The 26,520-nt window shown below is 39.3% G+C and overlaps 2 protein-coding genes across 3 annotated transcripts; both read left to right on the top strand.

Moving 5' to 3' along the window:
* Positions 1-718: 718 nt before the first annotated feature.
* Positions 719-14,494, top strand: pik3r6a (phosphoinositide-3-kinase, regulatory subunit 6a). 2 transcript variants are annotated; one of them, XM_082537880.1, is made up of 7 exons: positions 719-753; positions 846-1,043; positions 6,862-6,982; positions 9,698-9,771; positions 10,454-10,568; positions 12,128-12,198; positions 12,670-14,494. In XM_082537880.1, the coding sequence occupies exons 2-7, from the start codon at positions 875-877 to the stop codon at positions 12,780-12,782; spliced, it is 663 nt and encodes a 220-aa protein (XP_082394006.1). In that variant the 5' UTR covers positions 719-753; positions 846-874; the 3' UTR covers positions 12,783-14,494. The 2 variants fall into 2 exon arrangements, with proteins under 2 accessions (XP_082394006.1, XP_082394005.1); XM_082537879.1 differs by lacking the exon at positions 719-753 and having other exon boundaries at positions 792-1,043.
* A 5,019-nt stretch (positions 14,495-19,513) lies between these two features.
* Positions 19,514-25,592, top strand: LOC309709279 (uncharacterized protein). Its single transcript, XM_082537835.1, has 7 exons — positions 19,514-19,662; positions 20,433-20,555; positions 20,735-20,876; positions 21,005-21,113; positions 21,743-21,833; positions 22,099-22,284; positions 23,825-25,592. Exons 1-7 carry the CDS (start codon positions 19,626-19,628, stop codon positions 23,950-23,952), a joined length of 816 nt encoding a protein of 271 aa, XP_082393961.1. The 5' UTR covers positions 19,514-19,625; the 3' UTR covers positions 23,953-25,592.
* Positions 25,593-26,520: the final 928 nt, after the last annotated feature.

The raw sequence follows: 26,520 nt of genomic DNA, 5'->3' as shown, positions 1-26,520 counted from the left end.
ATACACAGACCCCTATTTTCAGAGGTTCAAAATTAATCGACAAGCAGTTTCATGGCCACCTGAGACGTCTTCCCTTGCTTTATTGTGAAGCAGTCATTCAAAAAATGCTTTTCACTGTAATTTTAAATATCAGTTCCAAAGAGAACCTTTGGGAAAGCGAAGATTGTCGCCACTAAAGCTGAAAAAAAAGCTGCAATGACCAGTTCAGCAACACCAAACAACCTGAAAGACCACAAAAGGCAGCTGAAATGATGAATTATTTCCATGGTTAAGAAAAAAGACTTCATAACATCTAAAAAAAAACTCAAGACGAGGAGAAGGTAGGTGTATCATCATCATCATCATCATTACAGTCAAGAGACGCCTTCATTCACGAATGAATGCCTTCATGGAAATAAACAACAGGGTTCACAACAAGGTGAAAACCACTAATCATACCCAAGAACAGGAAGACCAAATAAGAATTTAGCAGAAGACATAACATAAGCATAACTGATTTTTGGAATTAATGACCAGGAAATAAAGAAATAAAAATGATCCATGCACTTGAAAGTATGTTTGCTTGTCCAATTAATTCTGAGCCTCTGAAAATGGAGAACTATTTATGGGAACTGTTGTAATTCCTAAAACATTTAATTTAATCTAAAAGTCTGGGCTTCAATCACATATCGATTGTTTCAATGATAAACCCACTGTGACGTGCCACCAGATGACGCTATTTATTTGCTATCAATCCGCGTTTGCGTTGACCAGGTAGTAACACTAGCAGGCTGCAAACGCGCACACACACGTCACCTGTCGGAGCGGGTGGAGATCACTGAAGCATCTCGCTGTCTCTGCCTCAGCAGGTTGTTGACTGACTGGCGATGACTTAATGAAGCACAACAACTGCGAGACCCTCCCCTGTAGCTGTCTTTGCTGTTCCCCAGCCTCTGCGATTGGAAGCACAGAGAATAGAGGAGCAGCTGTTGGACCGATGGATAAGAAGCATCAGTACGGTTCACTGGAGCGCACTGAATGGAGCAGAGACACCCACAAAGCAGGTTATCTAGTAAACAATTGCTGGTTTATAATTACTTTTCGATAGTGTCAGTCACGTTTAAATGACGTCTTAAGTGTGTATGTGTTTTGAGTTTACTGCAGCATTACTAAATTCTGTGCATTCTGGTTTTAGTGTGAAATGTTCTCATTAGCATTGCATTGCTACAAATAGTATCTCCTGTCTTAACTGTTCGGTGAACTTGTGGTGACCTCATTAGCTTTGTACACACACAAAAGGAAAAAAAACAGATTAAATGTAATAATTTAATGTATCCAGCATATTAAAAAACAGCATTGTCTTTGAATATATTTATATCATTTTGCGCTTATTAGCATACGTTCCTCGTTTAACAAACATGCATTATGTAAAGTTTATTTCTTGTGTTTATACAACTATGTAATCTAAATATATGGGTAAATTTGTAAAACACACAATAATAGGCCCTAACAATTAATTGGGAGTGTTTTCAGCACTGATAGATCAGATCAATGTATTTATCCAGTAGCAGAACAAGCTGCAGCTCAGAAAATGTCAAGAATCCACAGGTGTCTATTGAGTGGCAGTGTGTGTGTGTGTGTGTGTGTGTGTGTGTGTGTGTGTGTGTGTGTGTGTGTGTGCCTGTTTGTTTCCTTGCTTAATTAAAAGTAAGGTGAGGTTACTTAGAGACCAGCTATTCAAATAAGGAATAATAGCCCACATGTGGGTCTTGGCAGGACGCTGGCATCATCTATTAGTAACTAAAAAGATAACTCATTTATGCCTCATTATGACATTAATTCAATTTTTAATAATCATTAATAATGCCCAGTGACTTGATTTGTCTGAATAACAGTCTAGTACTCAAATAATGAATGGAAAAAAAGGCAAGTGAAAATTTATTTTCAAGGAAAGTGACTTTAACTGTTAATTAGCAGCATTTCTGTTTTTATTTTTATTTTTTTATTGTAATGTCTTTTTTTATTGCAGACTCTCTGTTAAGCCCTCTATGTTTTTCCTCTAAACTAAATGATTTTCCCACCCCTCTCTCCTCTGTGTTTGCCTTGGGGTCTCTAATCAGGCTGATCTGTCTGTCAGTATGATGGTTTGCCTCATTAGGCATAGAACGTATCAGGGCAGTGTAAGAGAGAAAGTTGGAGTCAAAGAAAAGAGTAAAACTGAGCTCATAATTTAATTCACATCTTTAGGGGTTTAGATGAAAAGAAGGGCAGGGCAGAGTAGGAGAGATACAGAGTGAGGCGAAGCAAAGGCAGATGAGAAACACTAGCAGTGAGAGTGAGAGAACGGAGAGAAGGTGTAAAGGAAGTCGAGTGATGAGTCATAACTGCTCAGTGGCAAAATTACTTGTCTTAGAGAGCCTTTGCAGCAGAGCATATTGTGTCTACTGATATAATTCAAAGTGCATTTGACTTGTTAACAACCCATGTAATAATAGATCTGACCTCAGGATACGATACAGTGTTAAAAACAGATGGGAAAATCCCTATTCATAGTGACAGAGAAATTTCCATGGTTGAGAAAAAAAACTTCACAACATTTAACCAAGTCAACAGGTGGACGTACCATTGTAAAGGCCCACGATCACAAATGGAAGTACAGAGGGTTTACAACGAGGTGCACACCACTGCTTATATATGAGAACAGGAAGACCAAATTAGGTTTTGTCAGGAAAAAATGTAAAAGACACTGTGCAGTTCTGAAAAGAAGTCCTTTTTTGCACTATAATGATGCAAAAAGAAAAGTACATCTTTGATCCAAAGTATACCGCATCATCTGTCAAACATGGTGGAGGCAGTGTTATGGCTTGGGCTTGTAACGCCAGTGGGATCAGGTTACGAGTGTTTTTTGATGATGTGACTCCTGACAGAAGTAACAGGATGATTTCTGAAGTGTGCAGGGCTATACTCTCTGCTCAGATTTGTCCAAATGCTGCTAAACTAACTGGACACACTTCACAGTGCAAATGGATAATGACCCAAAGCACACTACAAAAGCAACCCAAGAGTTTTCCACGACATCAGGACACATTATAGTGTTTAACCCAGATAGGAAAATCCATAATCGTGTTTAAAAAAGAAGCTTCAGCGAGTTTTTGAGTAATAATAATAATAATAATAATGGATTGCATTTATATAGCGCTTTTCGAGAACCTCAAAGCGCTGTACAATTCCACTATTCATTCACTCTCACATTCACACACTGGTGGAGGCAAGCTACAGTTGTAGCCACAGCTGCCCTGGGGCAGACTGACAGAAGCGAGGCTGCCATATCGCGCCATCGGCCCCTCTGGCCAACACCAGAGTAGGCATACATGTAGTGAATTGTCTGTAATATTTATCTTCAAAGTGGCTGCAATGTCTTTTTGTGACAAGTCCGTTTTATTTTTGTAGCTTATTTTAAAATAATGTCAGCTGACCAAAGTGCTGTACTGTATTCATACATCACTACATCAACAGTAAATATACACTAAAAATGATCAAATAAAGTAAATAAGGCTGTGTTAATACAAGTCAGAGTACCCTGTTCAACTAGAATTGAAAGAGAGTGAGAATAAGTAGGTTTTAAACAGTGTTTGAAAATGACTGAGAGACTGGGAAGCTCTCAAGGTAGGAGTGTAGATTTCTGAAAGTTCAGCAGAGTAGTGAATTTCATTTATGTAAAACCCAGGTGACCAGCTGATTAAATACTCTGCTGTGTCCTGTTAGCGACTATTTTGTTTTTCTTTCACTTGCCTCTATGCCATAATAACACACTTTTTAATCCCCATATCTAAACCTTATATATCCCATCTAAGAACCAAAACTGAACACTTACCTACACCTAACTGAAACCTAAACCCCCAAAACTAAGTGTGAAGTCCTCCGATCATGCCACAATAAAGCTTTCTAACTTAAAGCTAATGGCCTGTTTGGAAAAATGCACACACTGCTGTGACCATGTCAAAAAGATGAAAAAACAGGTTGAACACTTAACTTAATTTTTTTTACAATCCATTGTCACCTTTTTACTGCAGACATTTCATGTCTGTAATTTTGATAACAAGAAGAGCACAGTTGGCACAGCAGGTAAAGAGACTGAAACAGATTGCTTCAGTTAAACACTGATTTCCCTGCGCTTCAAGTGTTAGCTATAAGCTGAGCTAATTGCCTACTGGCTCCATAGACAGTCAGAGTAGTTCCTATTCTCTATAGTTGGAAATAAAGTGAGAAAGCACACTGGCTCAAAGGTCAAAATGCTTTTCTTGAAACCTCATGACACAAATTTCTAGTTTTTACAGTTTTTAAGTAAGACAGTAGAACCAAATTGCTGGGGGAAAAAATGATTATATTGAAACACAAAAGACCAGTCGCACATCTGTGATGTCGCACAGATGTCTCTTATGCAGCAAAAAACAAAACAAAACAAGCTAATCTTTCATAGCAATGTGAGTCCATGTAAACCTGCAGTTATCGTGAAGTATGGTTAATGCTTTTACCCTGAAGTCACCCTGGAGTTTGAATTTCTATTCTGCTTTTTTGTCAGACTAGTGCAGAATAAGTGTTTTTACTGCACTTTGAACCTAGACAGCTCTGCCCCACCCCAGGGCTAATTGAGGCTTGAATAGAGATTCCATAATAAAGCTCCACTGAGTGATGGTGTGTATATAGAAAGACTTTAATGACCTCGGGAGGTAACAGGGACAGACTGTCAGAAGTGGTATCTCCCTGGCTGTGTTCCTCTCAGCCCGTAATGTAAGGCTGCTCGCTGCAGGGAAGTGACAGGTGTCCAGCACCGCTACACTGATAAAAGGAACAACTCAAGACAAGAGGTGACCTGTTTCAGTTATAAAGTCACAGTAGCTGTCATTGTCGGTCTTCAGCCATCTACTTTTAAAAAGGTCAGCTTCGATTTGTATTAGGTTTTTCCCTGTGTTTTCTGATCTACATGCTAAAATAAATGTTTTGATAGAAATGTGTTGCAGTTTAATGTTTGAATTAGCAGCTGCTTATTGGTTGAGTTCAGTGAAGCTGCTTCTGCTGCTCACAGTGTACAGCAGCTGCTCTCAATGAAGTACTGTCTTTTTGTACCACACAAAATTTTCTGGATGCTTTGGGACAGATTGTGTCTATTTTCAGCAAGTTTTGCAATTTTTTATTGTGGGTTAATGTTTTAACAGTTGATTTCTTATGATAAATCTAGAGCCTGACAGATGTCAGATTATTTAGACTGATACCTGTACTGATATTTGGTGATTTAACAAGCTGATATGTTGGCCAATTACTTCTTATTTCTTTCAGACACCTGAAATCCAACATTTATTATGTTAGTTATAAGATAACCTTTATTATTATATTTATTATATGTTTATAAAAACACTGGAATAGGATAGGAGTAATAATAAGATACTGAATATGACTCCTTGCTAAGATATTATAACAGTGCAATTCAAAAATTAACTTGTTTTATTGTCACAACAAGTGCCAATAAAATGGTAGAGCTCTGCGACTTTACTGGGGGCGATTGTGGCTATGGGGCGATCGTGGCTCAAGAGTTGGGCGTTCGTCTTGTAATCGGAAGGTTGCCGGTTCGAGCCCCAGCTCCCACAGTGTCGGCCGTTGTGTCCTTGGGCAAGACACTTCGCCCGATGCCTACTGGTGGTGGTCAGAGGGCCCGGTGGCCCCAGTGTCCGGCAGCCTCGCCTCTGTCAGTGCGCCCCAGGGTGGCTGTGGCTACACTGTAGCTTGCCATCACCAGTGGGTGGATGATTGTGTATAGTGTAAAGCGCTTTGGGGTCCTTAGGACCAAGTAAAGCGCTACAGACCATTTACTCAGACCAACTGGTTGTTATGTTTACATTTCCACAAGCGTGGCCAGCAAGGAAGTTGCAGAATGCCCTCTGGTGGGCAAACTATGCAAAATAAACACCCTTAAAGTGTTTTTCCTCACAGCCGTGCTTTATTTAGTTTTTATTTATATATCAGCCATCAGGCTTTTGTTGGAAGTTATCAAGGATCTCTGTGCTACAACATGCCACAAATTCAGCATGTTGTAAAAATAATTTGAGAATTGTTTCATTGTTCCTTCCTATTAGCGTTCATTGTAAGTTATTTTGCGGCCAGCAGTTAATTATTAAATGTCTTTAAAGCACAGCACACACAAAAGTATTAAATGTTGTACGTGTATTCTAGTCTATGCAAAACAAGGATATCACATAGTCACATACCACAGATTGTAAATTTTATTTATGAACAGCACATGTGGAAATTCTAAAAGCAGGCAACTGCAAAATTAAAAAATGATGTGAAATATTACTAATAAACATTAAATATAACAACATGGAATAGAATGTTTTTTTTTTCTTTATGCATTGTGACAGGCAGTTAGAGACTTTGTACAGCACAACATGGCAGTGTAAACAAAACTGCAGTGGAAGGGGTTGACAGCTTTACTGCCTTACTTCCTGGCCCAACGCATCATGCAATTAAAGTGTTTGTGTGTATGCAGTTATGTGTGTGTGGGGGCGACAGCCATGCAAGTTGTGCCAGCTGCTGACACATGGTAATTTGGCTGTGACACTCTGCTCTTCTGCTCATCTAGCAGCAGTTTCTGCTGCAGCTGTTTATACAGTTTAAAATGCAAATTCATATGCGTTATGGTTCTGAAATGCCACAGTAGATCATCTTCAAAAGTGTGCACACATCACTAATCTGTGTGTGGCTTGTTTTAACCTACTGAAGAGTCTATAATCTAAATGCCTTGTTAGGAATGTTGTATTTTTTTCCAGTGTGTGGTCTTTTGTCCAACGTTCAGAAAGACTAAGTCTCTCGCTGTCTCTCTTTCAGAGGACGACGTGGTGTCCATGGCAGACTCCACCATCACCGTGGATGACATCGAGGGGGAGCTCTTTAAGATTGAGAGGATCAGGGATGTCCTGGTTAGGAGAGAGTCAGAGCTCAGATACATGTGAGGACTTAAAATCATTGTTTGCTGTGGGTGTGAAAATTCATTGCTTGTTAGATTTTAGTTGAGCTGGCAGATGATTTATTTTGTCAGTATTATTATGCTTAAAATTGCACAACAGAAGGTAAAATTAATGCATGAAAAATTGAGATCCAACTGTGTTATTGTTAAATCTTTACCACTAGGTGTGTAAAAATGAGAAATCGAACCTTACAATTGACAAGTAGGGTCTTTTTTTAAATCTACATCTAATAGATAATTACACTGAGTATAATGGTAAGCCTATAAAAAAGAGGACGATGTAAAGTTATTTATATACTTTTTGTTTTGTACATCGTGCCACAATTTGCACCGAGAGCAGTCACTTATTCAAGAATGTGCACTTTCTGTATTCTGCAAAGCAGAAAAATAAGAGCAAGAAGGTTGCACAGTGGTGCATGAGTGTAAATATCCATCTTGGGCTCTTTTCAGAAGCTGCACAGCTTTGAAAATGGTCTGCCTGAGATGTGGTTAGGATTGCCTTTGAGCGTGATGTTGACACTTTGTTATCATGCTAATATTACGTTAACATGCATTTGTAATCTAGGGCCTATTTTTGCTGATGCATAAACATTTTAAAACCAAATTTCCATGGCAATCTATCCAAACTTACCCTTCAAATGTTGCTAAAAAAATTAACTGATTGATCGAGTGGCATGAATTTACTTACTAGGATGTACTAGAATTTTAAATTAGATTTGTAGAAGTCAGTTTTGAAACTTGATGACTGTGTACATTTTTAGTGTAGATGCTTCAAATGCACCTCAATGTTATTTGAAATCAATTTTTTGATTTTCTTCATCAGTCCTGGAGGGCAACTTGTAGATTCTGTAGTAAATCTGAAGAAGATAAAGGATTCAGAGTTTTTAATGAGTGCAAAAATTAAACAACCTATAATATTTGCAGTGATGCTTTCCCTATTAAGAGCAGTGTAATCATTTAGGACACGTTTCAGAAATAAAACCTCAGGCATAATTCCTCTAATTTTTTTGTCTGTAATTCCCATCAGCTACACCCTAAACTACCCCCATTACAATTTCAATGGCTCCACTGCAGCTTCCACAAAGCTGGCTAATACATGGATATTTATTCATATACTCCTCTGGAAGATAGGCAATTGCCCTGCTCAGATGGCAGGGGGAATGCGAGGAGTGACGTGTGTGGAGTAGCAAGCAAGAGTCAAGCGAATGGAAAAATGGGAGACTGAAAGACCGAAAGAGTGGATAAGGAGGACATGTAGACTAGAGTAGCAATCTGAAGCAGATTTTTTCAGGGGTCCTCATGCAAACAAATACCAGGATTTATTTATTTATTTATTTATTTATTTATTTATTTATTTGTCTAATAAGTTACGTTTCCATTCCAAATCGCCATCTCTTGGCCATTGGCCATTTTATCAGATGCTCATGTAAGGATGGGATCTGACATAACAGGTAGACAAGTGTGGCGTTGAGTCTCTTTTTCTATTGACAGTGATGAATGTGTGTAATATGTATGAATGTGTGTGTAGCCTTTTCTGTGTGTATGTGTGTGGTTTGTAATAAAAGTCTGTTCATAGGATACAGAGTTCATGCGATGGCCTCTTGCTTGACAAGCAAGGCACGGAGGGGCTTCCATCCCTCTTCACTATCAGTAATGATCCACTCACACTGATTCTGTGAAGGGTCACTGAAACAGAGAACGGCTATCTGGCTCAGACCTGCTTCAGGGATTTCTGCTCAGAAAGATTGTGTCACCTCCTTTGTTAAATATAAGATCAATAACAAGCTTTCTCTGTTTGAATTTCATTTTTTTCCTATTCAGGAGTGAAGCAAGAATTTACTCTTGAATACGGTCGTCCATCCCCATAAATCTACTTTTAAGGGTCATCGACAGCGTCTCGCAGGGGTTGAGGCCAGACGATAATGATGACCACATTATATTTCTCTTTCTCATTTTATTGACATGGCAACCAGGGATTCAGTAGTGCTTCGTGTATGGTGAAGATGTTTTTGGTTTTTTGTTCAGCAGGCACAGTTCTTTTTATTTTTTGCCATGACAGAAAATGGTTGCTTAAGAAGTCCATATGTCTTGATGAGGTCATTATCTCATTTCCCAGTGAGATGGTAATTACAAACGATGACTCCTTGCTGATGGTAATGATGGTAATGGCCTTGCTGAACATCATGAACATTCAGGGGCAGGATGAAGGTTTATGCACAAACTCTGGAGAGCCTGGAGGATTTTGCACTGAGTGCTTGCTTTTACTCCAGAGACACTATCAGTTTCAAATACCTGTTTGCTGCTAAATGATGATGTAAAGTCCCATTAGTAAGCCTTTCTCTGACTGAATTAATCAATTCTCTGAGTCACTAGTCTTTATCCCAGGCTACATGAGAACTGTATTTGTCTAATAAGCTCTTTAAGTGGGTTTGTCTTTAAATAATATAACCCTAACCATTATACCCTGGCAAACTACTGACCATGAATTCTGTTTAACAATATATATGGATGAAGCAATATGTATGTGAAAAAAACAAGAAAAAGCCTTTAGTAAAAACAAAATATGTTACTGACAAGTAATGTTGGAACATGTAGTGTAAAAAGTGCTGTGATTTTCATCATCTGCAGTGCTTACATAAGTGCTCTTTTTCTGTTTATGTGTGCATGTGTTTCTTTTACGCCATCATGCCTGAACAGGATGGATGACATTCAGCTCTGCAAAGAGATTACTCGTCTGAAGAAGGAGCTTCACAAATTAGTGTCCATACCAGGTAGAAGTCCTTTGGGTGTTCATGATTGCTGCTATTGGACCAAAACAAACAAACAAACAAACAAAATCATGATGACATATTGGGGAATAGGTTTGTTCACTCTGTTGCCAAGAACAGAATGAGTAGATCAATTCCACTACCACACATTTGGAGCTGAAGCCAGCAAGTGCTTAGCTACGTTAGCATAAAGAGCCAGGGCAAACAGCTGGACAGGAAATTTCTAATATTCATGCTTTATCTAAAAGTTTTATTATGGCTTAGCATAAACAAGTGGAAGTAAACAACAGGGATGCAAAAATAATTATGGACATCTTATCCGACTCTCCAAACCTGCTCTGCAGTGCTGTTTTTTATTAACAGATGAAGCAAACAATTTACAATAAATAACGTAGCCACTGATGGTTGATCAAGAACTCAACCAATGTTAGGTGCATTGTTTTAAAGATCTTGATAAAGTGTTTCCTTTGCTTCTGGCCTTTATACTGACTTGCTTTTTCCATAGGTTTCATTTTAACTCTTAACTATAAATGATTGAAGTCAACTGAAGGATCAATCAAAATTTTTGCATGTGCGTTATTATAGTTAGCTGTTCATTCATCTGCGTGCACAAACAGTAACATATTACTCAAAGTAGCTAATGTGGGACATAGTCCTGATGTCGTCTTCTTTCGTGCTATTCCAGATAATGACAAGTCCAATGATGACCGGCAGAAGGAGGAAGAGCTGCTACAGCAGATCCAAAAGCTGGTAGAGACCAGAGATTTCCTCGTGGATGATGTTGAATTTGAACGTCTCAGGTGTGCTTTCATCTCAGTGATTTACAGATGGCCTAGACTGGAGTTCTTTGGTCACTTCCACACGTGAAATCTGAGTGAATCATTAAAAATGCAGTCCAAATGCATATGCAGATCACATGGAAGTAGATGCAGGGAAAAAAGCTTGATATGGTTTTTTTTTCATCTTTCATCCCTCCTTAAAATCTTCATAATGACTGATAAGCCACAGATTCGCACCTCCTCAGTAGTCACTAATGCTGATAAATTTTTCTCTCAGTTCAGCATCCAAAATATGCATGTCTCCACAAAGGAGTTCTTTTGCTCCCCATGAAAAAAGTTGAATGTTTCCTCAGGCGCGTTGCTGCCAGAGAGGGTCCCACAGAGCGCACAGCAGAGAGCCATTTCAATTAAAGATGTGTCAGGGTGCATCAATGAGCTCTGCAAGGGGAGCTCCTGATGATTTAAAAAAAATAAAAGAAAGAAAGAAAGAAATAGGTTTAATGAGCCAACTGATGTGGAAATGACACATAGTGGATCATCATTGCTTATTAGTTTAAAGCAGGCTTACCATAGGTCAAAATAGTTCATGTTGTTTTTGAGATCTACTGTAATCGACTTCCAGTTTGTCCATTTTGCAGCAATAGAAAATAAATGCATCTTAAAATGTTGACCCAGATGCTTTGCTGTGAGGATGAATTTGCTACCAGAGTAGCATATTCATCCTCACAGGTTCAAACATTTCACATTTAATTTGCATAGCTTGAAATCTAACGTTGCCTGCGAGTGGACAACCACGTGTAGAATAATAAGCATGTTTTCTAGGTTTGATCTCACAGTGTATAAAACACTGTTAGTTTGTCTGAGCAGCGCTTTCTGCTGGCAGCTGACGGCATGCTGTGAAATAGCCGCAGGGCTGCTGGGAAGGTGAGAGCCGCGAAGAAGGAGAACGGCAGTGCGTTAATGGGTGCAGAGAGGAGAGGATGCATGTGACAGCGCCCAAGGCCACGTTGTCCATGCTCATAAATATAAAGCTCTCTCTTCTGTTATTTTACTTTACTTTTATAAAATCAGGACTGTTTATCACAGGAGAAATCTCTCTGTGATCTTTACCCGAGAGTTTTTATCTTTGAGACATTAATAGTAATATAACTGAATATAATTCATTAGATATCACTTTTAAATACATATGATATATATCCATATACAATAAACACTGCAAGTATCCAAGTTATATACACTTATTTGCATTTGGGCTGTATTCAAATAACACAAAATGAGACTGCGACATTCACTAATATGCACTAAGCGTATAGAAACCTTTGCCAGGAAATCTTAACTGCCAGAGGTGCATTAGCTCGCTTATTTAGTGGGTGTCTGGGGAGGATGTTTCATCTCTCTGCTTTAGTAAAAACCAGCCTTCTTGATTTTTAAGGATGCTTCGGATAATGAAAGAATACCTGTGGAAAAGATTTTCTTTTTAATATTCCTGGAACAGGGGGAAATTTAGGTCATAACAGCTTTGTCATTTTTTTGTGTTTTACTTTGTAATTGTAGTATTACATGTGTATTCATTTTTACAGGGAGAAAGAGGAAGATAAAGAAATGGCAGATTTTCTGAAGTCCAAATTGCCAAGAAATCTGAAGAAGACAGGTATTCAGTCATGAAAGCTGAAATGTTGTCTTTTTTGAAAGTATCGACTGATAAAATGGAAAATGGGTGTGCTGAGACTGTGCTTTAGACCTGACTGAAGAATGTATGTATTTATGTTCCCAAAAAATAGATTCTGTTCATCTGGATGCAGCGTTTTTCAGTGGGAGAAATGTTTCGTCCAAATGACTTCTTCAGTCTTAGCTAGTTGGGGAAACCTGCATTCTGCTGTCACTTGGGTTTCGCTTCTTCCAGATGAACAGAATCAGTTTCTGAGGAATTTCCTTAGTTGGTTGATTAAGCATGCATCAGGATATGCACTTATGATCTTTGCCATAAATGCATTAATTATCAGAACTTATTTATACAGTATACAGTGATTGATCTTGCTGTGTGTGTATGTATGTGTGCACACAGATGTAGATGTCTTTTGCAATACATAAATACAACACAGTTCACTGTACCGTGTTACAGGTATGCCAACCAGAAGGGCACCCACCCGGGCTCAGCAGACGTCTTCGCCCCTCACCAAGACAGGACTCACCCTCCTGAAAGAGTGCTGCGGCTTTACGTGCTCCATCATGTAGACTAAAGCCAAATGACAGCGCTCCTCTGCAGTGCTCTTCCACAGGACTCCTTTTTCCACTTTTAGCTCCAAGAAGGACTTTAAAGCATGGGTCGAGCAATGACAGCGTAGTGAGCTATCCATCCCAGGAATTCAGGAAGCAACTTCATCTATATTTATTTTATTATTAATTTATTAGCTGTGTCTTGGCTTTGCAGGTCAACCCAGTGTATTTGTATCTATTTGTCATTTTCACATAGGGTTTGAAGGACAGAAACCTCCTAACCCTGGTCATTGTAAGTAAGTTAGCACGTTCTCTTAAAGTAAAAGTGGAAAAAAAAACTACTATAGCCCACAGGTTTATATCAGGATGCTTCACTGAACTATGATTATTGTCATCTCCTCAATATGTGTGTATGAGTCAGCAGGATTCTAGACACCGCTATAATGTTATTTGCATTATGAACACTACAATAATGAATCTGGCATTAATCGGGAGCTCTGTCAGGATGAAGTTGCCTGTGATCTGACTCTAGATCCAAATAGGTATGACCTTTTGAATAGTGGTGGTTTGTGAAGGAAGAGTTAGTCATCTATTTCTCTCTATTATTCTTAAATGATTGGTAAGCTAGCCAGGCTCAAGGAGGGTGGCTTTTGGCAAGACAGGTTTGGGTAAAAGGAAAGCGCATATTGGTGTTTGAGATTTTGGCAAAAATGACTAAACCTAGCCCTAACAAGTTGACATCGATGACAGCAGTGTTGTTCAATATCGAGACACAAAGCCGTACATATGCCACTGTACTCTCAGGACGTGGGGTCTTGTAGATAAAGGTCTTTAGTGCACAATGAGTCATATATACAGGACATGGAGTTCATGGATGTAGTGACCAATTAAGCTATCTTGCATCTCTTTGTGTTGCAAAGAGGAGTTGTCGCCATGGAAACCCACATCTTTAGAATGGAACAGTGAGGAAAGTTGGACGGATCAGAGAGATGAGACTTCAAAAGTGTAACACATCCAAAGGCAATTGCTATCATGAAAGGCAGGCGGAGAACGAAATAAAATTACTATTGCCACTTCCATTATTTTTTTCAATATTCTGGATTTCCAAAGCATCTGAAACTCTCCCGCACTCTTTCGGATCATCTACAAAACAGAGATTAAGTAAACATGAGATTGTTTTACTCAGTTGAAATGTAGATATGCTGAGGATACATGTCTCTAAAGTAGATTCTGTTTGAGACCCCTAAATCTATCTAATTGGTTTAAATGATGTCTCTTCGACAAGCTTTCAGTTCTTTTCTAGACTTTGAAATGGATGCAGCTGGCTCTTCACTTGAGTGATTGGGTCCTTTGATCAGTCTCAGCACTGTCATGGAGCCTCGGGTCATTTATCACTCAGCAACCACGTCTGATGGCGTCATGAAAGTCCAGAAAGGATTCAATGATTATTGAAATATTGTCTCTAACAGCCAAATTAAAATATGATGTAGCAAGTAAACTTAGCCATAATATAGGTTTGTGCAAGTTTTTTGAGAAGACAGTATACTCTGATGAAGGCTTCATTTTCTCTTTCTCCGAGATATGAAGTGAAATGATGATGTGAACCATCTCCTAGAACAAAAGCTTTTTGTTAGTAAAGGTAGGCCAATTTACAAATTCGCATGGAAAGAAATCATCATACCGCCTTTCTTTTCATGCAGATATTGCCTTTTATGTTGGTTCCTATGACTGAGCTGCACAGTGATAAATAAAGCTTTCTGCTCTGCAAAGACCTTCATTTCTTCTGTGTTGAGACTTTGAGCGTCTGTCATGTTTATTCTATTTCAATTTTCACATTTAGACATAAAAGCAGCCCACCAACTGAAAATGAATGCTACATGCCCAGACTGGGTATCCAAGAATTTCTGTGAAGAATTCTTGGAAGAGACCACATCACGTCTTGAGTTAGGCAGAGTTCACAGGATGGGAGCCACAGAGAGAAAATGATCTAAGAAGGAGGGTTGAAGTGGCTGAAAGCAGAGGAGCTGAAGAAGACGGGAGAAAGGCAGTGGGAGGGCACAGAGTTAGAGAGGGGTCTCATCTTCGGTGTTAGTCATCTATAGTGGAAGCACTGTGATTTCTCACAAGGGCAGCTCTCAGTGAGCACCACCTGAAAAGGGCAGGCCTGCCATTCAAATGTCATAATCACACAGGCCTTGGGCACAGATACTGTGTGTATGAAGAGATGGCACGTGTCTGTTTGTAAGGGAGAATTACAGAGAATGATTGAATGTTTGTGTGGAGTGATATAAATATTCTTGCTTCTGTGCCTCGGCATAATGAGCACTATAGAGTAGCTGTCATTGCACAGTTGCAGCAACAATACTAAACTATAATAGCATATTCATCTCATTTATTAGGGCGTGCTAGATAACAAACTTTGCTGGATTCGGAGGAACAGAAGATGGCGAGAACACCTGCTGAATCTAAATGTGTACATTCAGCCCTTGAATATTATAGTGTCAAGCAGCCTGACAGTGACTGAAGTGTTCAGTAATGCATGTGACTTTGCAAGGACGTAGATGAGTAGCACTGAATAAAAAGGGCAAAAAGGAAATGAAACCCACTTGCTGCCATGGATACCACAATTTCTTTCTCTTCCTCTCTCTCTCTCTCTGTCGCTTGTTCACACGCGCACACACACACACACGCACACACAAAGAAACCTCTGCATACAATTACAAATACCACTTATACTGTTCTAGATTTATTTCTTACTTAGACACCAGATGAGAAAAGTAGAATGTGTCTGTCTCATTTCTACTCGTAGCACCAGGCATATTTTCCATCATTCTATGAGGCTTGTTTGTTACAAAGTGCTTAAAGACACAAATAGCTAAAACTGAACAAAACACTCGCACACACACACACACACACACACACACACACACAATAATACCATGGGAAAAAGGGAGAATGGGTGAAAGGCAGAAGCATGGTCATTAAATGGAGCAAGAAAAGTTGCGAGGAGGCATTTTAAAAAGCTGTCAGATTGGTGCTAAAAGGAAAAACTCCTCATGTTGTTCTTGTGGTGGTCACTTTTCCCTGAAACACTTACTGGAAAAGTTCTTTGATCCCAGCATGACCAGCACTGTGTGTCCTGGCTAATTAACAGTCCACTGACATCTGAGCACCAAGGATGCCAGCTGCTGGCACACAGGCTGCTACAGCCTGACTGTGTCATATTCTTTTATATGCATAACCATGGCGATGGTTTGTACTGTATAAACACAGGTTATGTGCGTTTGGTGATAACATTATTCATTTTTCTCTGTTAGTCAGTGTCTGTTAGATTGCATATTGTTTCCAGCTACTAATGTATTGTTTCCAGTTCATATTACCTGTTATCTCCTTTCAGTCAGGGAATGGCCCGATAAGTCAGAGGTAATGACAGCTTTTGCAGTGTTAGCGCCTTTACTTGGAAGGCTGCCATGTTTAATTAACGCTCTCCAAAAGTAACTAATATGGGAAACTGATTTCCTGTCGTTTATAAAAAGCAACTCTGACTCATTCCCCTAAGCCCTCCCTACACACTCCCTCTGTTTCCGTCCCCCACACCTCCTAATGTGGTTGCAAAACACTCCCTCAACCAAATAATCAAATGATTGCAATGCAGCGGGTTGCCAGGTCTGGGTCCCTGTTTACTTGCCTGACATTATGTCAGCAGCAATGTCATGCTAGTGTGGTTTTGCTTGCACAAGTAGCAATGACAGAGCGTGAGTGTGTGAGCACCATTAGGTCTACCTGTGGTTTTTGGAAAGGGTATGCTAAATATGGCCACAAAGCTTAACCGAAGCAGTGCAGTTTCTTTACCTATATTTACTCCTTAGTTTTTCATTCATGTTTTTTTCTATTTGCATGTTAGGTATACTAAGAATTTGCAATGTTTGTTAAATGGCCTATATTTATATTTGTATACAGTGTTATTTACAGCCCTATAGTTTCTTACTGTAAAATATTTTACGGAGAATTAAAGCTTTACAGCATGTAGCATTTACAGCATTGTTATTATACAGTAGTTTTATTTTAGGGTTCCTACTGTAATCTCCATAAAGAGCTTTCTTTGCAAAATATGACTGCCTGTCCTTGCATATACGTTAGTCCTTTTACAGCAAGGTTATTTGTATGTGAATTTATTCAACAGCCACATTGAAGGTTAACGCTGGCCTGATGTGATTAATCGCTGCGAGAATCTGTCATGGTGGCCTCTTGCTGTCTACACCTCTTCTTGGTCACACCAAGACTGGAAACCACATTACAAATGCACAATACATGAGCAGTCTGCACAAAACAACCAAAATAAACACCACAAAACATTTTCATTAATGATCCATGGAGAGCTTTTCATGAGTCTTTGTGTCCATCATAAAAATATTAAAAACAACTGGTTTGTAAAACTGCCTGGAGTGGTGGTTCCCTGTTTAAGATGGAGGACTGCAGGGTGTGCTCCAACTACAGGCGGATCACACTCGTCAGCATCCCTGGGAAAGTCTATCCCAGGGTACTGGAGAGGAGAGCATACCTGTTAGTCAACCTCTGATCCAGCAGAAACAACCAGCTCTTTATCCTCTTGAGCAGCGGTCCCTGGTTTATGTACAAAAATATTTTCATGGACCGGCCTTTAAGGTGTCGCGGATAAATATAGGGAAATAAAAACAGTACTGGTACCAAAAAAGGAAGATTTATTCATAACACACGGGGAAAAACCCAGGTAAACCGAGTTAACGATAAAAGCAAAAACCCTGAAAGCCATAAATTTCACACCCAAGCCTCAACTCTTGCGGCCTGGTACTAAACGACTCACGGACCAGTACCAGCCCAGGGGTTGGGGGACCGCTGCTCTTGAGGACATTTGAGGGTGCCCAACCAGTCTACATGTGCTTTGTCGACTTGGAGAAGGCATTCAACCTGGTCCCTCTGGTTATCCTGTGGGGGGTGTCTGGCCAGTTGTTATGGGCCAATCAGTCCCTGTTTAACTTTTGCGAGAGCTTGGTTCATACTGCCGGCAGTAAGTTAGATTTATTTCTGGAGGGTGTTGGACTCCACCATGGCTGCCCTGTCACTGAATCTGTGCATAGTTTTTATGGATAGAATACCTGGGCATAGCCAATTGTTGGAGGGTCTCATCTTTGCTTTTTGCAGATGATGTGGTTCTGTTGGCGTCATTGGGTCACATATATTGATTGAAATAGTAAGGTCACAAAAACAGGTTGCAGAAATTAGTTTTGTTGAAGAGTGGCTGAAATGCTGCTCCTCCACATTGAAAGGAGCCAGCTGAAGTGGTTAAGACATCTGACTAGAATGGCTACTGGACACCTCCTAGATGGTCAGAGGGCCCGGTGGCGCCAGTGTCCGCCAGCCTCGCCTGTCAGTGCACCCCAGGGCAGCTGTGGCTACAATGTAGCTTGCCATCACCGGTGTGTGAATGTGTTTGAATGGGTGGATGACTGAACGTGTAAAGCGCTTTGGGGTCCTTAGGGACTAAGTAAAGAGCTATACAAATACAGGCCATTTACCATTTAGGTGAGGTATTCCTTCTAGGAGGAGGCCCTGGGGTACACCCAGGACTTGCAGGAGAAATTATATCTCTCGGCTCTTGGGAACATCTCGGTGTCCCTCTGGATGAGCTGGAGGAAGTGGCTGGATGGATAGATGGATGGTTATTTTTCTCTCAGTATTTGCATACTGTTTTTATAATTAACAATACATTACTGTACAAAATGCCATGTATTTATAGTTTGTTAGAGCATTGCTAATGTGTGTGGAGTATATTACATATAGCTGTTTAGGTGTAGGTTGCCGTGCCTTTAACGTGTGACACATGGTGTTAGTTTTTAATAGATTCCCTGCAGCGCTTATCATGTCTTCCACCTACGATCGTACAATTTTATAGTTTTACATGTATTTAATAAAGTAGATCTGTTAATTGTCTTGGGTCCTATTGTTACATGTATAGAAAGATTTTGTTTTGCATTAGCATTAAACATTCCTATTGAAATGGATACCTCCTTTGGGTCACATTTAAATAATGACTTTGGAAACTAGGAGTTACTCTAAAACGCTAAGGATAACATAAGGACATAAAAGAAGCAGAAATAGAGACGCAGGAGCAAATCAGTATAGAGGGAAGGAACAAGTTTACCTCAAACTTGAAATTTGATTTGTGATTTTGGACCATATATAAAATTGACTTGAAATTTGATTCACTATATGTAACAAATGTTATATAAGCTTCATTTGACAGTTTGTAACTGTTGATACAGTACAAACAGTTTGATGGACAATGCATTGTAATGACAGTCACTAATAGCACTACAAGCATCTTTTGAGTTATTATGACCTTGCCTTCAGCAGACATGAATTATTGCTGCCTACACTGTTTTTATTATAATTTTTTTATAATGTAAAAAAAATTGTGAGACAGTTGCACAAGCATTTTTGCATGAATTAGAATTAGTCTGTTATTAATAATAGAGGCAGCCAATACAACCTTCGGCCGGCTATGATTAATACCCCTTGTCAATATCTCACGGCTGATAAATATCATCTATTTTGAGCGCTTAGTACTCTCTGGAGCCATATGCTGTTACTACGTTCCGATAAATCAGTAGCAGAAGTCATCTATACGCGTACTTCAGCATTCGACCTGCTGTCCTCTGGCTTCATCTTGTGGTCAAACAGAGTAAGCGCAACTAAAGAAGAAGAGCGGTACCACATTGTGATTCTCTGCCAAGTTGAGTTACACGTCAGTAGGGAACCGGTACTGGTGAGTGGACGTGTACCGTGCACGTCAGGCGGTTCCCGGATGCACCAAACAGAAACATGGAACGGGTAGTGGTGGAAGTGCCGATCAACAACGGTGAGATTCATTCCACCTCCACGTCTAACGCGCCTTTCAGCCACTTAAATAACATCTCCTAAAAAGCATTTGCTGCTGCTCTCGATTAGTGCAGAGATGCTCCTCCTCCTCTTACGCATTTGGTTCGGCATTAAATTTGCTGTAGCCACAGTGGCGCTATCAGTGCTTTACAGGTTGTCTCGCTTCTCTGATTAATCTGTCGTAGCTGCAGGCTACTGTCAGCTTGTACACAGTGTGAGACAGTGTAGTCACAGAGTTGCTGTCATCTGTCAAATCGCAGTTCTGCAACTGGCACACTGCCTTTGCCATTTAACCTCTCTTCTCCAATACAAAGGCCCAGTTTATTCTCCATCGTGGTTTGTTATGTCTTTTCCATTAACAAGCAGTAACATGCAATTGCACAATTAAACAGGTAACAGTGAATTAAGGAAAATAATCCAAACAAATAAACAAATAGACTTTAATTCTATTTTAATCAAAACACATGCGGTTTAATATTTCGCAGGAAGTCTACGTCAGGAAGTGCAGGTTTTTTTTTTCTTTGATTTTCAAGATTACTCTAGATTTTTTAGGTGTCGTGCAAATTAAGAGAACTATAATGCCACAGAGTCAAATTCATGTTTGATTTTCAAGTAGGTCAGAGGTCAAGAGGACCTTAACTAAGCCCACTGTGTATGAAGAATATCAGATCACCAATACACCTTGCTGTATTTCAGCATGTTCTTTTCTACTATTTTGGAAAAGTTATTCTGTTCTATTTCCATCTTAAGGTTTCCCCCTCGCTTGTCCTTCCACAACCCCACGAAAGCGGCAGGTGCGGTTTTCAGCACGCCATGACATCATCCTTCTGCGAGAGGTTATTGCACAGAATCCCTTTGCCTCCAAAGAGCCAGGTTTGTCTTTTTTTTTAATGACTTGTGCTTGAATGCCGACAACTGCATTTTCTGCATGATAAATGTGTGTGGTGGGGGAAAAAAAAGTTGTATAAATTTATTTTCTTCAAGTTGTTAAATGTGTCGGTATTACAAACCTCCTGTATACATTAATGAATGTGTGAACTGATTGATTTCAGGACGGATTTGGGCACGCGTGGGCGAGATTATCACTGCTGCCCTCCAAGAGGAAAACTTTGAGGTGGATGCCAGGAGATGTAGGGAGAGAACCATGCTGCTGCTAGACTACTACAAGAAACAAGACTTTCCCAGCCTACGCAGGTTGGTTCAGTCAACACAATGCCAAAGCCAGGAGTAAAGAAATCTTTGCACCGTATGCATGATGTACACTACTGGCTTTACTAGCAAGTTTTAGTTTGAGCACACGTGTGTGCTTTTCCTTTACTCAGGTTTGGAACAGAGAGATTGTATGCCCAGAAGGAGGATCTGCTCCATGAAGTTTTGGAGCTGGAAGCTGAGAAGGGACTCATAGTCAGCAATGATGGCACAAAGTACCAGGTGAGTAGTATTATTATTGTGTCAGCAGAGAGAGAGGAGCATGTGTATGTGTACTACAATGCTAGTGTAAAAAATGCCTTTTTTAATAAGGCCTAAGTCATCATAAGTGATAACCGTAATCCCAACCCTACTGCAACCCTGTATTTTTGAGAAAGGTGCTTTCTTCTGTGGAAGAAAATGTGATTTTTTTTCCCCTTTTTTACAACATAGACCTCAGAGGGTTGCTTTAGAGGGGTAGATAAATCACTTAAGTTACAGTATTTCACTTTTTTTCTATACAGTTACAGATTTATGGAAATATGGCTGACCAGATTAATGGGAACATTAAGAATGAAAACACTTTAACATTCTCTGCAACGATCTGCCTATTTTGCTGCTCATAGTTTAGCTTATACCCAGAATTACAAGTCACAAAGGAAGGGCATCTGGCATAAAAATCTCTCAAATCAAACATCTAGGAAATAAGGAAGCAGCTAAAAATCACTACATGTAGCACAATCAAGCTCAAGTCATTTGTTGCAGCATTTTTACCCAAAGGATCATATTCACAATCATAAAGTAAGCAAAGACATTGAGTAAAATGTATGTATTCTTTGTTGTTGAACAGATCTCTCCCTTATATTTCTTAGGATGAAGAGCGGAGAAATCGAGTCGCAGAAGAACTAACTCTACCAGAACAGGACAAACCCAACATCACAATCCCGCAAACAACCACTGCAGGTGAGCAGATTCAAAACACAGGGGCAAAGGATGTGTAACCATCCACACTGGTGTTACAGATGCTGTTTAATGTCTAAATCTTAGTGTCATAACAGCTGGGAAAGACAGTTTACAGAGTGTCGTGGTTATCGCTCATTAAATCACCAGGATTTTTCAGTTAAAATTGTGATTCAAGGTAAAGACCCTTTAAAAAAAAAGATCAAATTTTTCTATTTCTGCTATGGTAGCTTTAGGAACAGTAGCCTGAATTTTCATTTAATTACAGAACAAGAAGAAGAGCGTGAGGAAATGACAGAGCTGTCAGCAGCACCCACAGCCAAGCGGCCCTGCCAGTGCTGCTGCCAGACCTACTCTGAGATTCTCAGCTTCTTGGAGAAACGCTCAGAGGCGGAGCAGCGGCTTCGAGAAGAAGAGCTCGCCTTGCGCCGTGAGGAACTGGAGATTCAGAGAAGTATGATTTTTGCCATAGTCCTTGTAATATCTGCTGGTTTTGTTATCACCTTCATACTTATAGTTATCTTAGTTGCTGTTTTCTCTATTCCCCTGTCTATGTCTTCATGTCTAGTAAGCCTTTATAGTTCAGTGTTATTTATTTATTTATTAAATTTTTGCCAGCCTCACCCTCATTAGTTTCACATGTGCTTAATTGTTCCCACTCATTTCTTATTTCCAGTAGCCCAGGCATGAGAATACTCAGTGGGCACTTAATTAGGTACACTTTGCTAGTACTGGGTTGAATGCCCTTGTGCCTTTGGAACAGCTTTAATTATGTGCGGATTACTTTAAACAAGGAAACATTCCTCATAGATATGGGTCTGTTGAGATGAAATCATCACACAGTTGCTGCAGATTTGTCGGCTGACCCTATATGACGCAAATCTTCTGTTCACTGGGCATTGTCACTAATAAGTAGCCTGTGATATTTAAACGATACTAGATGCTACTAAGGGGAGCAACATGTGCCAAGACAACATGCCCCCACACTATTAACATTACCATCCCGAACCACTGATACAAAACAGGGTGGATCCATGCTTTCATGTTTTTTACGCCAAATTCTGGTTCTACCATCGCAGAAATCAACACTTAAATGATCAGGCAACATTTTTCCAATCTTCTTTATAGTTTTGTTGAGTTTGGTGAGTTTTGTGACCAAAACTGTAGTCTCAGATTTTGTAGCCAAAGGAGTGGCATCCAGTGTGGTCTTCTGCTTCTGTAGCCCATCTGCTTTATGGTTTGATGTGTTGTGCATTCAGAGATGCTCTTCTGCATACCTTGGTTGTAATGAGTGGTTATTTGAATTACTTGACATGTTACTTGAATTACTATTGAGTTAATGACATCAGGGACATATTTTCTCCCACCGAAAACTGCTTTCACTGGATGTTTTGTCTTTTTTGGCCATTCTCCGTAAACCCTAGAGATGGTTGTGTTGCAAAATCCCAGGGGATTTCTTGAAGTACAGAGACCATCCTGTCTGCCATGCCAGATTCAAAGCCACTTAAATCAACTTTTTTTTCCCCCAGACTGATGCTTATTCTGAACTTCAGCAGAACTGAAGCATCATGCTTAGGTTTTTATGTTATGTTTAAAATGCAAGTGTGCATGAATAATGATAATAATGTATACTTTATTGATCCCCGTGGGGAAATTACTCCTCCGCATTTGACCCATTCACTCAGTGAAGCAGTGGGCAGCCACTAAGCAGGCGCACCGGGGAGCAGTGTGTAGGGACGGTACCTTGCTCAGGGGTACATCAGGGTAGCCGTTCAGTGGATTCGAATCCCCAACCTTCCAATCATGGGGGCGACCACTCTACCTACTGAGCTATCCCTGCCAAAAAAACCAACAAAAAAATACTAGTGTCTATACTAATAAAAAGAATACCACTCAACTGAAAACAATACCCTCTAAAACTTATCTGAAAAGAATTTTATGAAGATTGTCAAGCTGCCATTGTGCTGATATCCATTTTCACTTCACGTTTTCAGGTAAGATCGCTCTGGAGAGAGAACGTCTGGGAGCTGAGAGAAAAGAGAGGGAGCGGAGATTTGAGCTTGAGAGCCAAGAGAGGCAGGTCATCTTGGACCTTTTAAAAGAGAAGGTGCTGAAAGGCTGACAAATTAAAACTTTATCACCTGCATTTTGATGCATTTCTTTTTAGTAAATTTGCAGAGGTTGGGAGTGGGAGGGGCAAAGTTATCCACTAAAAAGAGGAAGGAATGCAGTGAAACTAGAAATAAAAGATTATGAGCGTCAGATACTGGTTACCTAGACAAATGTGTGGAATTGCTTGAAAAAGTGTTCAGACATCTTATTTATGTGCACTTTCTTTTGTTTTATAGTCTTAAACTGGTAAAATTGGCTTTTCCTTATCAAAGTACACTCAATCATTTATTTTTACAGGACAAAACTGATAAAACCACCTGGCCTGTTTCCCCAGACATAGTAAAGCATAGTGCTGGTAGCATTATGAAATAGGGTCCATAAAGAACTTAAATATGAATTTAATTATGCATTTAAAATGCATTTTAGGGACTCCGATTTACTGAAAACAAAGCCAGATCCACCAGAAATATTGGAATTAAGTTCAGAAATCCAGGTGTGCGAAGGCTCTGAATATTTTTGCACATAGATTTGCATTCATTCATTAGAAATGAGCTATAAAGCACTGAAAACAGCACAAAGTTTGGAGACTAAAAGCAGCTGCAGAACTGACATACAGGTAATGACAGCATCTATAACAATCAGCCGGCACAAACTGCCCCACGCTAATTGTTATAAATGTTAAGAGACTAGGTGAGTTTTATTTCCCGTGACAGTCTGAATTAGGTTTTTATAGCACTGCAGTAGCTGAAATTAAGTAATGGAAAGGATAAATAGGCGTGGTGTGGCATCTTAGGTGTGGTGATCCACTGAGCCAGAACTGGCAGACAGGATCATTGTGTATGTTCTGTTATAAAAAGTCAATAAAGCTAGCCTTTTCCTAGAATGACACCAACAACATTATAAGCTCTTTTCAGAGAATATAAAATTGTTTGCAGTGCTAGAATGGAAAAAAAAGCAAACATAATAAATACATAATAGCCTGTATATTTAGGAAATTGGGGTTGTGGACCTAAATGTTTCTTAGCTCTGTAGCATTTACCCAGATAATTACTTTACACATGCCTTATTAAACATTTTCTATCTGAAGGCATTTTAAAAAACATACATAGAAATAAAACTATATTTTACTGAACAAATTGCTGTATTTTGACTGGTAAGCACTTTTTAATGCAAAAATTCACACTAAAACAAGCCATGAAGTCTTTCACTTTATTCTTCAGATTGTAAGAATTGTTTTTTTTTTGTGTTCTTGATAAAAATTACTTTGTAATAAAATATTAATGAATTGATTAATGAAAAGTTAGCACCCTTTTTGTAAGCAGTTGTTAAAGTTGCTAATCCCTCGTAGGGATCGGTCAGCCATAAAAGTTACAGTATAAGGTAGATATATGTTCACGATGCAGCACTTTTTAAAAAACATTTTCTGCTGATGTACACATTGGTGTTTTTTTTATGATTACTTTAGTTTACATGATAGCACTACTGTGAAATTATATAGAAAACAAACTTGACATGTTATTTTTCCTTACAGTGGGTCCCCACAATGTGTTGTATAAAATATAAGGCAGATAAACAAATTGTTTTAACCGAAAAAAGGCAATGATGTCTATTCTGCAAATAAAACAAATAGTAAAGAGTGTTCGTGTGGCAGTTTATAATCAACATTGTTTACATTTACCCCCTCTTATTCAAGCACAGTATTTTTTAGAATCAAATGTACTACATGTCATAGTGCTGTTATAAAGTGATTCATCATCATCATACATTAATCTCCTAAATATTTAAACTCATGAGGTGGAACATCTTAGGTCTTGAAAAAAGGACCTTTTTGTGTGACCTCACATGGAGCAAGCTACTTTCCCATTATATGCAAGGTTTTGTTTACTAGGAAATGTTACACAAATTTGCAGACTGTTTACTAGACTTGTTGTGTAACTACTAGTGATGAGGGTGGTCACTTTTAGGTAACATGTTTCTCTGTATTTCTCCTCATTTTCCAGAAATGAATTCTTTCCTTTGTTTTACTTATTAAAATGGAGCTCAAATGCAGACCTTGTCAGGAGGCAATAGCACACACACACACACACACACACACACACACACACACACACACACACAAACTTATTCCATGGGGAAATTATCTTGTCTAAGACAGTAACTTGTCTGTACACCTGCACACATGTACTAAAATATGTGGATTAATAAAAATATCTTTTTAAAGAGGCTAAAAAAATATCGTAAAATTACATGTTTTTCAGTAGAAATGTAAAATTAACTTAAAAACTCAGTATTTTGTAAATGATTTGATGCAGAGGGCGTTTTTTGTTTCTTTCTTTTTAAACCTATTTTAATCTGCTGGTACTGCACCTTACACCGAGCGATTACTCACTCGCTCCAGCGTTGTCTCATACGATTTAAAGCAAGAATCTTTTTTTTTTCCCATTGCAGTCCAGTGCAGGGACAGAGGGGTAAACCAATCCCCGCAGCTCCCACCACATTTCTTTTTTTACTCCGTTGCGCTTTAATTTTAGGTAATACGAATCCCGGTTTCTGATTGGTTAAAAATTTAATCACGCAC

This window comes from Aulonocara stuartgranti (genome assembly GCF_965226115.1).
Source record: "Aulonocara stuartgranti genome assembly, chromosome: 6".
NCBI lineage: Eukaryota > Metazoa > Chordata > Actinopteri > Cichliformes > Cichlidae > Aulonocara > Aulonocara stuartgranti.
The sequence above is the reverse complement of the archived record's forward strand: the minus strand, read 5'-3'. Positions and strand labels throughout refer to the sequence as shown.